This window comes from Peromyscus maniculatus, chromosome 1 (genome assembly GCF_049852395.1).
Source record: "Peromyscus maniculatus bairdii isolate BWxNUB_F1_BW_parent chromosome 1, HU_Pman_BW_mat_3.1, whole genome shotgun sequence".
NCBI lineage: Eukaryota > Metazoa > Chordata > Mammalia > Rodentia > Cricetidae > Peromyscus > Peromyscus maniculatus.
The window spans coordinates 172,645,771-172,660,048 of NC_134852.1; the positions used below are offsets into that span (position 1 = coordinate 172,645,771).

General features: G+C 36.9%; 1 protein-coding gene across 2 annotated transcripts in view; it reads right to left on the minus strand.

The window, feature by feature from the left end:
- Nucleotides 1–11,816: 11,816 nt before the first annotated feature.
- LOC102922280 (aldehyde dehydrogenase, cytosolic 1) overlaps nucleotides 11,817–14,278 on the minus strand; it is a 39,400-nt gene continuing 36,938 nt past the window's right edge. For both annotated transcript variants that reach the window (XM_006985410.4, XM_076561085.1), the window contains one exon: nucleotides 11,817–12,558. In XM_006985410.4, coding sequence (XP_006985472.1) covers nucleotides 12,486–12,558 — 73 coding nt within the window. In that variant the 3' untranslated portion in view covers nucleotides 11,817–12,485. The remainder of the gene's footprint in view (nucleotides 12,559–14,278) is intronic.

The window sequence follows — 14,278 nt, forward strand, 5'->3', positions numbered from 1 at the left end:
CACAAAATGAGAGAAGTAGAAGTGAACATCCTGGTTTGTATCCTCTTCCAAATAACAGAATTCAAATGTACCCATTCAGAGTGATGCTGCCTATGGGTCTGATGTGTAGAGGAACAATTTTCTATTCTTATTTTGCTGAGGTGTTTGATCATTAAAGAATGATAAATTTTATCATGTACAGTTTCTGAATCTAATAAAAGATGGATTTTTGTCCTTTCTGTTGAATAACAATATTTTATGTTTACTGTTTTTATATGTTGATATATCACTGCATGTGATGTGTGTCCAACCTTTCAGTAGCTGAAAATTCTGGCTTAAGTAGGTAGTATTGCAATAAAAATTAGCATCTAGGTTTCTGAGACATACCCTAAAAGGGTAGAAAATATGGGGCTGAGGAAAAAGGAGTAAATTTTTTGTTTATTATTGTATGCTCTGGTTGGAAACAGTTTGAGCTGATGATCCTGTCTTTTGAGATCTCCAATGGGTACCTTCCTGTGGACATCATATACTCAAAATGTTTTTTATAGTATGTATTTGCTATAATGAGAATTCAATTATACTTTTAGAGACACCTATTAAGCATTAATATAAGTTTTCTCATCTAAAAATCTTCAACTACTATACATAATGTGATTATTAATCTTGATTGCCAACTTGAGGCAATTTGAAACTAACATGCAAAAAATATCTCTGGGTATGCCTGTGTGGAAATTTCTAGATTGGATTATTTGAGGTGAAAAGCACCAAGAAGGTGGGTGATAATGTTGCAGGGCCTGGGTATCCAGAGTTGGGGAGCAGGGGACAAAACAAAGGAGTTGGGGGCAGAGAAGCACCATTCATCACTATCTGCTTCCTTAATGTGAAGGAAATTGGAGTCAAAATAAGAAGCCCTTATTCCTCCAGGAGCTTCTATCACAGCATGAGAAATGTAAGTCATACTTATGTAAATGGTGAAATAACAACTGACTAGGATCCTCTCCCATTAACAGAATGTGAACAGTTTATGTCCATAGCCATAGCCACATGCACATAAAATTGTTGTTTGCCTTGTTAGAAACAACTAGCACTAAACAGCTTTCAGCTTTTCTTGAACAATCTTTGTTTCAAAGTCAAGAATTAGGTCCCTGGTGACTGTCACTTGCTGGCATTGTGAGCAGTGAACCTGAGGGTGAGCCCTTCCATGATCAGGCATCACAATGACTTAGCACTTTGTGGAAGAAGGGGTAGGAAGTTTATTACCTGACCTTTACAATGTCTGATAGCACCAATGATTGCTTAATGGGAAAACCTTGCTCCGATATAGCCTTGAGCAATGCTGCATTCAATCTGCTTTATTAAGACACAATGACTGGGGTCATGTAAGTTAAAAATGAATGTGTTTGTTACTTTAACATGCCTCTCTACTTGGTCTGAATGCTTAGTGATAGAGGTTGCTTCTATCTGTATCTACCTATGTGTTCTATATCTTTACTGTGTTAACTACAACTTCAGGTTTCAGTCTTAATTCTAGGAAATCTTTCCAAACCTCTAAATCTACAGTTCATCTGCATTCTTCAAGATCTCTCCAGTCTTGTGGGACAATTCTGTTACTACTTGACCATGAATTTAACATCTTCTTCACAAAAGATGAATGCATGCCACATAAGACTATTGCTTCCTTAAATCTCCTCAAATCTAACATTTCCATAGGAGTCCAGCCAGCTCCTACATAGCCTTGGCAATGCTTGTCATTTGGCAGTTGATCCCATAAGGAGGCTGGATAAATTAAGGATGGTTGTTTGATAACCTTGGGTTGTTTTTCTCTGATTTTATGATGTAATGGTGAGGTTGCTTCTCCTTTCAACTCCTCTGTCTGTGTCCAAATATCTCTATTATCTGTTTTAATAAGTTTTTCTAAGACTTGTGACTTTTTAATAGTAAATTTTTCTAAGGTTTGCATATTATCAATTACCTTTTTGCTCTCTTCAGCAGTAAATATATCTAGAGTGTTTATCTTACTGGTCAAAATTGTATTATTCTCCCTAGTAATTATTAGTAAGGCATGCATATTATCAATAGTAGCCTTTTCTAAGGCCTATATCTTGGCACTCATATCAACCAATATTTTAAGGGATAAAACAAGAATTATCAAACTGATAATGATTACAAATGATAGTATGTAAGTCCCATCTAAGATAATTATCCCCTCAATTAATTGTTCCACTTTTTAAACCATCCATTGTATAATCATACAGAGACTTAACTCCCTCACTCATAATATTGTTTCCCATTTTTTAACATGGGGAAATAAACTTTTATTAATTCCCCCATTTAGGAGTTCCCAATTGTCTCACCAACTCTGCTGACATTGATGGTGAAGGTGAATTTGAAATGTGAGGCTGACTGCTGCTGTGTACCACAGTAGAAGCCTGAGTGGGTGTCAAGGCAGCACTTAGTGGTGCAGCAGCCCAAGGAGGGGTCCAGGGAAAACCCACACTCCACCAGGAAAGGGAGCTGGCTATCTGAAAAATGCACACAGGGGGTCGTGGGGAAGAACTTCGTGTGGTGGGAGCTGCATGAAGGCAGACCTGGCCAGTGGTGAGGGGCTGACTCCAATGGTATTTGGAACCCAACTGCCTGTGGAGTTTGCTATAGAGAGCTGCAACAGAAAAATCCCAAACTAGCTCAGAGTGCTTGGGGGGAAAAGAGGAATCCTTGCCAACAGGGTGGTGACTCTAGTAGGATCTCCATTTACAACTCTGATGTGCAAAGCCATAGGCAGGCAGCTTTTTCATGAATTCATGCCCCAAAAGCTGTGTGCAAGATGAAGCATGATCCTAATTAGTCTTATCAATAAAAACCAGGCGATAGATATCGGGATGAAAGCTGAAAGATCACAGAAGCAGAGCAACAGCCACTAGAGACTTCTTAACTCTGGGAATCCTCCAACCAAAAAGGGCCTAGATCCTTGCTCAGTCCTGTTTATCAATTCCTCTCTCCATATAGTCTCATCACTTCCTGTTTCCTGTCTGTACAGAACTCTAGACCTCTATAGTTGACTAGGGGCTAACTCTGCTCTCTGATCTCCAGACAAGCTTTATTTTTCAGAATATAAACAAAATATCACACAACACTCTTGTGAAACTATTTAAGCAGTATTAATTCAGTGATCTTCCCTTAAACATTTGCTGTCATTTATTGGTGAAGTACTGTGCTTGTGGGCATTTATTTGCATAGCAATAACTAGAGTTTCTAATCTGCTGCTTGTTTCAGTAGTTCATATGTGCATAGGATTATATCCATTTCTTTTAAAATTTCCATCTTTCACAATTACATTATTTAAATATTCCTCACAGATCTTTCATCATTGGATTTTGTTATAAACATTCTTTTTCACTTTTATCCGTTTGTGTTTCCTTTTTCTTAAGTTTGGTCAAGGGGTTTTCAATATAGATTATTTCTTCAAAGAAGCAATTCATCATCTCCTTGGTTCTGTGTTCCACTTCATTACTATCTGTGCTAATCTCTGTTTATCATCTACTTTGTCTGGGTTTGTTTTATTTGTTAAAGTTTGTATTGTGGCCTTTACTATGATCATTTTAGTGAAGGCTCCATGGACTGCTGAAATCAGTGTATTACCTACATGTTGGATGAAATAATCTGTAGTTATCTGTTAAATCCAATTGATTTATGCTATAGATTAGCTCTGAAGTTTCTTTGCTGATTTCTAATTTGTGGGAATTATCTCACTATGAGAGTTTTCAAATATTATTATATCTGAACATATCTAAACTTTTAGACTTTTAATGTTTATTTTATCAAATTTTGAGTCTGATTCTAAACACCAGTGGATAAATATTTATGATCATTATATGTGATTGATATACTATGCACCCCAAAAAACTTATCTGGGGCTCAGAGAGTAGAACAGCCACTGTATTAAACATAGGTTTAGGCAGTGGTAACACATGGCTTTAATCCTAGCATTCTGGAGGCAGAGATCTGTCTGGATCTCTGAGTTCAAAGTCACACTGGAAACAGCCAGGCATAGTGACACATGCCTTTAATCCCAGGAAATGATGGCAGGAAGCAGAAAAGTATATAAGGCATGAGGACCAGGAACTAAAGCCCTTTTTAAGCTTTTAGCTTTTAGCAGCAGTTCAGCCTAGATCTATTAGGATGAAGATACAGAGGCTTCCAGTCTGAGGAAACGGGATCAGTTGAGGAACTGGCAAAGTGAGGTTAGATGTGGCTTGTTCTGTTTCTCTGGTCTTTCATCGATTACCCCAATATCTGGCTCCCAGTTTTCTTTTATTAATAATACCTTTTAAGATTTGTGCGACAATTATACTTTCTTGAAGAATTGTTTTCTTTATTAATCTGTAATGGACTTGCTTGTCTGTTCAGACTAATTTTGGTTTGATATCTACTTTATTAAATAAGAGACTATGCTGGCTTCATCTTGAGGTGTGTGTGTGTGTGTGTGTGTGTGTGTGTGTGTGTGTGTGTGTGTGTGTGTGTTTCTATCCTTTTTTCTTTAGATTGTACATACCTTGACCAGTGAGGGATATATGTTTCTTGGACACAACAATTGAATCTTATTTTGTAATTCAGTCTGTCAGTCTGCATCTTTTAAAAGAAAATGGAGGCCATTTGTATTTAATGTTAGTATTGAGAGGGATTTGTCATTTCCTATGGGTTTGTTGTTATTTTGCCAGTTGGTTATATTATTCCAAGTTCTTTTATTACAAGATGACCCTGTGGGTTTCTAGATGTCTGTTGAGGTCTCTAAATTGGGCTCTTCTCCTATGTTTTCTCTGTTGGTGATGTCTTCTTTTATACTTTTTATTTGATCGAGTCCTTTCTAGCTCTTTGCTTGCTTTTGAGAATCTCAACTTCCTTGATGAAATTTTTTCTCCATGCTTTTGAAGTTTACTTCCAAATTACTGCCAATTTATCCATGTCAATACTAATATTTTAAGGTTGTGTTGGCTTAATTCTGTTCAACATAGTGGACTTCCTCCCAACCCTACTTTGTTAATCTAATCTTCATATAAAATAGTTTCCCCAGTGTTCTTGTATTGGAACTTTTTCCACATATGGTATTTATTTAAGAAATTTCTGTTGGATTGACTTGGTTCTCATTAATTGCTTTATTACATGTACTTGGCTTGAACTTGTCATGTTTCACTGTAAGTTTTAATATATCATTTTTTCCAGATATAGTCATTTTTGTTCTCAATTGTTTACTTTCAGGACTTAAGGTGGATCATTGTGTGCTTTCCTAGTTTGGGGCTGCTTATGAGAAACCTGATGTTATTTTTGATATGTTTACTTTTTGTATGTGAACTGACATTTTTCCATTATAGGTCTTTTTTTGTTAACTAACAATTAATTTCATGTTGTAATTTTGACATGTTAACTGTGGCATTATATCATTGAGAGGTTCATCACAGGTCATGGAAAGATTCTTCACAGATTATGTTTATTTGGAGTTATAAATAACTCCTCTAAGTTTGTGAAATAGTGTGCCATAATTTTATTGGATACATTGATGATGCTTTTACTGTTTATATCAGTGACATCTTCTGTTCCATGAAATATTAGCTTTACAGTCTTGAATGCACCCCAGAGTCTTGGGGTTTTGGTCATTCTTATTGTTTGGTTTTTATGTATATCTGAACACATTATTATCTTAACCAAGACCTCCATTTCTGAAACTTATCCTTGTGTTTGATCTTATGTGTTAATGATTTCATTGTGTTTTTAACTTAATTGCATGATTTTCAATTCTTATACTTCTGTTGTTATTTTTGGAGAATTTCAAAACCCTAATGAAGTTTTTTCTTACTTTTGAATGTTTTTCTAAAGTATCAATCAGTTAACTTACTCTACTTTTTCTCTTATTGGAGGCCTGTAGATGTAATCAATTGTCTTATTAAATAGGAAACACAGAACCAATGCAAAGAAGAAAGCCAAGAGATCAGAGCTAAGTGCCTTACCTGCCTGCTGCAGCTAGCCTCTTAAGCCAAGAGACCTCTCAGAAAGAGAGCTACTTCCTGTCTGTTTGTCTTTATATAGACTTTCTATTCTGCCTTCTCGTTGGTTGTAAAACCAACCACATGACTGCCTTGTCACTGTCTGTTGTACAGCTCTCCAGGTCTTCTATGGTATTGAGATTAAAGGCGTGTGTCTCCAATGCCAACTGTATCCCTGAACACACAGAGATCTACCTAGCTCTGCCTACCAAGTGCTGGGATTAAAGACATGCGCCACCAATGCCCAGCTCTGCTATGGCTTGGTATTAGCTCTGACCCCCAGGCAACTTTATTTATTAACATACAAATAAAATCACATTTCAGTACAATTAAAATATCACCATAGAGGCCTGAATAGATTTCCTTACTTTACCATCATACTTGAGTTCTCTTTGTGATGAGTGAGCTCTTTCAAAGCATAACTCTAATAACCAGTTGTATGGCCTATGGCAGGCTTCTTGCCACTGAGTTCTTCAACTTAACCCATTTCTTTTAATCTACAACTTGCCATGAGGCCGTGGCATTAACAACCTGCTGGCATCTTATTGTTCCTTTGGTGATGGTTGTCATCTCCCTCTCCTTTCCTTTCTTCCCTCTTTTCTCTTTCCTTTGATTTCTCACCTGCCTCTAAGCTGCCTTGCCATAGGCCAAAGCAACTTCATTTGTTAGCAATAGGAGCAACACATATTCATAGCATATAGAAAGACATCCCACAGCACTTTCCCTTTTCTGCCTAATATAAAGGTAGGTTTTAACTTTAACATAGTAAATTATATATAACAAAATAGTTAACAAATAAGAATGACAGTTACAATATCTACCCTATTTGTATTTGACAAAAATAATGAAAATATTTATCTTCTATCTTATATTTGTGATAGTTCATCAACGAGCATGACCATTTAATTTAAACTAACATATACGACTAACAGATGCTTTTCATTTAATCAGATATAACTTGCCAAAAGGGAATCTCACCAAAGTTAGGGTTGGGGAAGGGATTTGTTTTTGTCTTTCAGGAGAATAAAGGCTAAGGAATCTAAAGAACACTGGATAAATGAGACATCTGAAGAAAAAGGAAATATCATCCAGAAAAAAAAAATGTCCTAAGAAAAAGAGTAAATTGGCCTAATGGTATATCACATATCTAAAAAAAATAAAATAACATTTCATATGTCTTTCTCAATATTTGTCTCTGCTGTTCTCTACAGACATATAACACAAATGGTCTTTATGTAGTCCCAGTTCAATTAAAAATTAAAGCTGGCTTTGGAGTTGGAGTGTACCTCTCTCCTTCTCTAAACACAAGCATGCTTGTTAAAAGAAAATGAAAAATCTCTGTCTGTATCATTGCAGAAAAGTCACCTGATGTGGGACAGAAGAAAAGCCAAAATAAAAGGACTATTCTATTGCCACTAATCTCATAATTCTTTGGTTTTATTTTAACTTTTTAAAACTGTTCTTAAAGTATAAATTTTATATTAAAATTTATAAGATTTATATTAAATTTTTTGTCATGAAATTAATCTTCATATAGTACTAACTAATCCTAGAAAGACTTCATCTAACTTCCTGTACATGATTTCAGGTTTGAGTCTCTATCAGTTTTCTGCAGGGAACCATGACCATGCCTAACAGACTTTGAAGTCTCTAAAAAGATGATGGGCCCCAAAATGATGACTCCATCAGGATGATGATAATACCACTAAGAAAAAAACTAAACTGACAAAAACTACCCAAAGATCAAATTTGGACTACAAGCTGCTCAGGACAATTTTGAGATGGCTAACTGAGAAGCTCCAGCCTGACAGACTACTTGAACAAGGACTTCAGATAAGCCCTGCATTTTCCCATTGTGCAGAAACTAGATAAATGATACAGCTAACTCTCTCAGGATTTGACAGTTTACCTAAATGTTTCTTTTCAGGATCTCCTAAATATGTCTTTGCTCCCAGACAGCAGAAAGTAATTTTAAAAACAAAATGCACACATCCAAGAGGTGGGATGAGTGGGTTTTTGGTCATTCAATGTGTTCTGGATAATTGTCATTGTTTAGGATGGTTGGCTACAAGTTGTTAATTGTTAATGGTCAGGGAAGTGATATTTGGGATTCTTATTTGAAAAGAAAAGAAAAAAGAGGATGTACATATAACATAAAAAGTAGATTATTGAAACAAAAAGAAAAAAGAGGATATAGATATAATAAGATCAAAGGTAAATTTTTGAATCTACTCTAAAAAAAAAAGAAGATATAGAAATGATAGAATAAAGGGTAGACTCTATCAAGCTAACTGGAAAGACCTACACCATGAAATCTGCAAAGGCCCTGCCTGCGGTGATTTCACAGAGAGGTCTGCAGTGACTGCTGTACCCTCCTAACAATCGATCCTGAAACTGTGGAAACTAAGCCTGAGTTCTAACCCTTGTTTTATGCAACACACAGCTACCCCTTGCTGCCAGCCAGCCAAGGGCACATCAACTGTGGCTCTGCAAACTTTGCCTAAGCTGTCCTGGAGTTGACAAGAGAAGAATATCCCTTACAGAAACCAGCACCCAGCCCGTCCTGGACTGAAAGTGGGAGATAATATAGTAGATCTTCCAAAGACACAGAAACAACATCCAAGCCAGTTATCTCATTTTATTATATTTTTCACTCAGCTCTCGGTCCCTGCTACAACATCAGTTGTAGCAAGCTAACACTGTTTGCTCCAGTTCACACCTTTCTCTGAATTGTGCTGTCTCTCCAACTCTGCCTTCTTTCTTTCCTTTCTCTTATCCATACCCTTACTCTTAGTACTACGTCTTCCAAATACCAGAAATGAACCTTGTTTATGATACCTAGATACAGATCTTACCCCTTCTTATTAGCCAACTGCTGTCCAAGATGCCAACATATTCACTCTTTCTTTTGCCTTGACCTCTATTATTTCCATTTCTACATGTCTCTGTTTCCTATACTTTCTATTCAATAAACTAATAATAATTCTTACCTTGATGGTTGACCTCTTTTCCTTTCCACTGAAAATTTGTCTTAATCTAATCTGTATTCCTTAATCGTTGTCACTAATATTTTATTGCAGAATACACATTTATTATTTGAATGTGAAATATCCACCACAATTCATGAGTTTGAACCCTGGATCCCAAGCTGCCAGTGATGTTTTGCAGTAGTGCAATCTTTAGGAAATGAAGCCTCCTTTGAGAAATGGATTGCTGTGGAGTATTCAAGTTTTATACCCATCAGAAATTCCTATTTGCGCCGGGCGGTGGTGGCGCATGCCTTTAATCCCAGCACTCGGGAGGCAGAGCCAGGTGGATCTCTGTGAGTTCGAGGCCAGCCTGGACTACCAAGTGAGTCCCAGGAGAGGCGCAAAGCTACACAGAGAAACCCTGTCTCAAAAAACCAAAAAAAAAAAAAAAAAGAAACTCCTATTTGCTCTCTGACTACTGACCATAAACTTTGTTCTAGAGCTAGACTCCCAATTCTCTTCCCAAATCTTTCCAACCATATGGGAGTATTTCCCCCTATAACTATAATCTATAATGTACCTTTCATATTTATGTCACATAGTTAATTATTTTGTTGCTGCAAAGAGGACAGTAACTCAAAAAACACTCTAATGTTCTGCTATAGGATGGAAGTATAATATTGTTTCACTAATTTTTAGTGTCAAGACTCATAGACAAATCTCTCATTCATAAAATCAGCCAAGTCAGTGCCAGGTAGCAAATTCTGTCCAACTACTTAGCTCTATGATTCCTGGTGAATTCTCCACATTAAAATATATGAAAGAAGAGAAGACTCATGATGGAGACAGAGCATTACTTTGCAAACAACTGAAAAGCTACAATATGGATTAATTCCACATGATTCCACAGGGAAGTCCAGGGCCCATTGGTGGGAAGAGTGGAAAAGAATTTGGCTCATTTTAGGATTACTTTTGCACCAAGGATGTGGTCATGCACAGTGAGGTACAGAGAGTCCCACTGTGTTTTGAGAGGCTGAGTACCAGCTTCCTGTATTTCAGAAGTGAAAAGAAGATAGGACTGCCGAGCGGTGGTGGCGCACGCCTTTAATCCCAGCACTCGGGAGGCAGAGCCAGGCGGATCGCTGTGAGTTCGAGGCCAGCCTGGGCTACCAAGTGAGCTCCAGGAAAGGCGCAAAACTATGCAGAGAAACCCTGTCTCGAAAAAAAAAAAAAAAAAAGATAGGACATGCTGGTGTGTTCTGATCTATATGATCATTTTGAATGTACTTATGTGATTCACTCAATTCCAAGTCAATTTATAATCTATACTAAGCTGGTGATGACCTAATTTTCCTTCTTTCTTCCTATTAGTATCAGGATGGAACCAATACTAACACTCATCTGAAGTGTGACATAGTTGTTAAATCAAATTGGAGAAATCCTTGTTATAAACTTCAAATAGTACCTCATGACAACGTTAGTCTATCCATGGGTGAACATCAAGGTAGAATGGTAATGGGGAGTGAGATCCTCCTATAAATTATATGGACCTCAGGAACAGATTACTTTGAACATTACCCTGGTGTTCAGCATTTTTTTCTTTTCAGTTTCTCATTCATAATTGAAAAGTCATGCTAGCAGATCAAGATGCTCTATATGAGCTCTATATACTTCGTTTTCACTTCTGAACCATTTCTCTTCTCTTTTAGAAACCGAGTCTAAGTGTAATATGATTTTGTACCTAGGCTACTGTAAATACTTGTCACCTCATATGGTGGTCAGAATGTTTTATGGAAGAAGAGGAAGCACTCTCCTTCAGTTATCAAATCACATTGTATTCTATGGTTAAGGTTACACCCATCTGTGTGACCTTTTTAAAAAGGGGGAAGGGGATGTCCACTGTATTCCTGAATAAACTGAGCAGCTGTCTGTGTCTCATTCCAAGCTAAAACAATTTTTAAAAAAAGAAGCCTTCTTCCTACTGTCTTGCTTTGGAAGTAAGAGAAGGTGCTATGTACATTAGTGTGAATCACATGAGCCACAAGAACAAACTAAAAGGATAGAGTATATCAAACTTCCTCCAAATATGTAAATCTTTAGACATAGACTATTGCATGTCTCAGTCTTCTAAAGAAGTTGCTTTTAAAGAGGATGATTAACATAGAGATTCACACCTGGCTAAAATGCAGAGAATAAATCTCTGTGGAAAGTTCAATAATAAATGGGAATTCTATAATACCACTCTGCTCCCCAAGGCCCAGGGAACATCACAGAAGAAGGGTAAAAATATTGCAAGGGCCAGAGATCAGGGAAGAATGTCACAAAATAGGTTTCTGAACATAAAAGGTTCATTGTACTTGTGAATGCATGATGATTGTGGTTAACTACGTAAGACGTGGACAAGAAAAAGCCAGTCAGCATTACAATATGATGCAGGAGCACAGAAATCACCTTCCTAAGAGGAGCTATCAGCAGTCGATGGCTGCTGGTGGAAGGAAAGTCAGTTTTCCCCAGAAGTATGGCTCCTCATAGACTGACCATGCCCCACCAATGGCTCCACTCTCATGTGTATGTGGGCAGCAGTAACTGGATTAAGTGGGTCACAATAAATTTAAAAGTACCTGAAATTTGGAGGAGGATGTAAATGGATGCAGATCTGGGAGGAGTCATAGGGGAGAACGGGTTTAAATATGATATCACTCACACATACACCATACACATACACACACACACACACACACACACACACACACACACACAAACACACACATACATATATGAAATTTTCAAAGAATAAATATATATTTTAAAAATTCAAGTTTGAACAAAATCATGTAAAAGTGCCTTTATTAAGCTTTACTTTCTAATTTCCATTTGGCATTTCATTTGACAAGCAGGCATGACATTCTAGAGAATATTTCAAAACACTCAGAGGGGATAACCACAGAGTAACTTACTCTGCAGTCATTATGCACATTGAGTAATGCATGCAGTCACTAAAAGACAGAGACAATATTATGACTGGTCCTCCTTACCAAGTAAATTTTCTAAGCAAGTAGCTACAGTGGAAAGCACCTGATCATGACAGTCACAGAGAGCTTGCACCTAAATCTACCCTTTCAATCTAGGATACAAATTGGGGTCACATATTAGGAGGCTAGTGTTTCTTTCAGATTAAGCTATAGATTTTCTATGTGTGAAATTAATATTAATGAATCACTTATGTTTAATATATCAATAGAAGGCCAGGCAGTGGTGGTGCAGTCTTTTAATCCCAGCACTCAGGACTCAGAGATAGGCAGATCTCTATGAGTTTGAGGCCAGCCTGGTCTACAGAGTGAGATCCAGGATAAGAACCAAAACTACACAGAAACCCTGTATCATAAAACAAAAAAAAAAATCAGTAAAAGAAGGAGTTACAGGTAAACACCCCTATACTGGTGACTACAGGAGATGTGTAGTCATTGCTGAAGGGGTTCTCTTCACTCTGCTGTTTTCTTTATGAATTCTTCTGAGATATTTTTATTGCGACTGTCTTGAGCTCAGTGTATTCATAAATACCATGCTCTCCCCTAGAGATGGAAGAAAAATTGCATATAAACACGATTGCATACTGTAGTGTCAGTCAAATATAATCCCTGGTAATTTGGTGAAAGTTTTTTCTTGCTTATCTGAGTAGTAACATTGGAAAATATTTACTGAATACATAGTAGTTCATATAGTAGCTACCTTACCATAAGCTTCATGACCAAATATAAACTCCTCAATGGAGAGCAATATTCTAAAATGTCTTTTATTTTAAATAATTCTGCACTGTTTATTTTCATAGACAATATCCTTTGTTTACATTATTCTACTTGACCATATAACTATTTACCAAAGTCATAATTCAACCTGGTCATATTTTATCAGATCAATATGTAAGAGAGGTGTAGTTCACATTGTACTGTATGGTCACTGAAGATCAATAGACCGTCCACCATCTGCACCAGAGCCTGAATTCATCATCTGCATTGTCACAGAAGTGGTGTGCAGCTAGAGAATGACCAAGATCCACCTTCATTCAGGGTGCTCTGTTCTTCTGAAGCTGGAGATTTAACAGGGTCTTTTGTCTCTGGGCAAAACAAACACCTAAACTTTGTAGGTGGGATTTTGGTTCCTTTGTTTGTTTATTTTGGTTTTGTTTTATTTTAGTTTCGAATTGCTTGTATACCTTTTAAGGAGGAAAAAAACCTAAAGATTGGCCTTATTTAGGCTTTCAGATTTTAGCGGATATTGGTCTTCTCTAATATTCAACATCCTACAATACAATAAAATTTTTCCAGTCAACCCCAAGTAACCAGAAGCTGAATTGAGCCCATCTGTAGATACCATGGTGACTTATTAGGGTTCTACCTAAGGCTAATTTTGGAAACCTTGATTTCATTATACCTGGTGGATGATTTAATTTAGAAGGACTGCAATCAGTTCTATTCTGTATTGTTTGGATAAGAAGATCACATTACAGGACTATTCCCAGGATCATAAAACCTATACACACACAGGTTTGCAAAGGAGCTGGATTTTGGTACTTCTCTACCAGCACTGCTCCTGATTCAGTTATAAATGTAGACAATGTCTTCTTCTCCTGAGCAATCAATAATCCCATAGTATTGATTGTTTTGTGAATAATTTAAACTTCTGAAACTAGCTCTTGAAAACCTCAAAAGCATGTTTTTCAACATATGTAAAGGGCTTGACCCAGCTTTCTAAAATCCATTAAAATGTACTGTTTAAATAAGTAGTCCCTATCAAGGAGGCAGACAAATTAGCCCATAATGTGACTAAGTTGCTTCCCCTTTGTATTTAGGGTTACTGTGGAACTGGACACTCTCTGGAGAGTTCAATTTGTATTGTCTTGATGTGTCAAGGCTGACCTAAATCATCTTCCTAAGAAAACTGTACATATATTATTTTAACACAGACCACAAGAGCCTCTATCCCTTTACATTTCTCCTTAGCTAAGAAAAATCTATATATAATTGTCTCTCATTTCTAAATATTCTGTATACAAATCCCCTGGGCCATTCATCGAATGTTGATTCTGATTCAGTGGATATCGATGAGCTCTAGTAAACCTGCACATAGCACTCTTGCTTACCATGACATTCTACACAACACATAAAACAGTATGAGACTAAGCTATGTCTGCTTAGTGCCAAAAAATGAGCCTTAATGAAGGTTCAGGGAAAAGTTTGCTAAAGTAACTTGACAAACAGAGTCAAGACAATAAAAATTCATCTGAGTTCACTA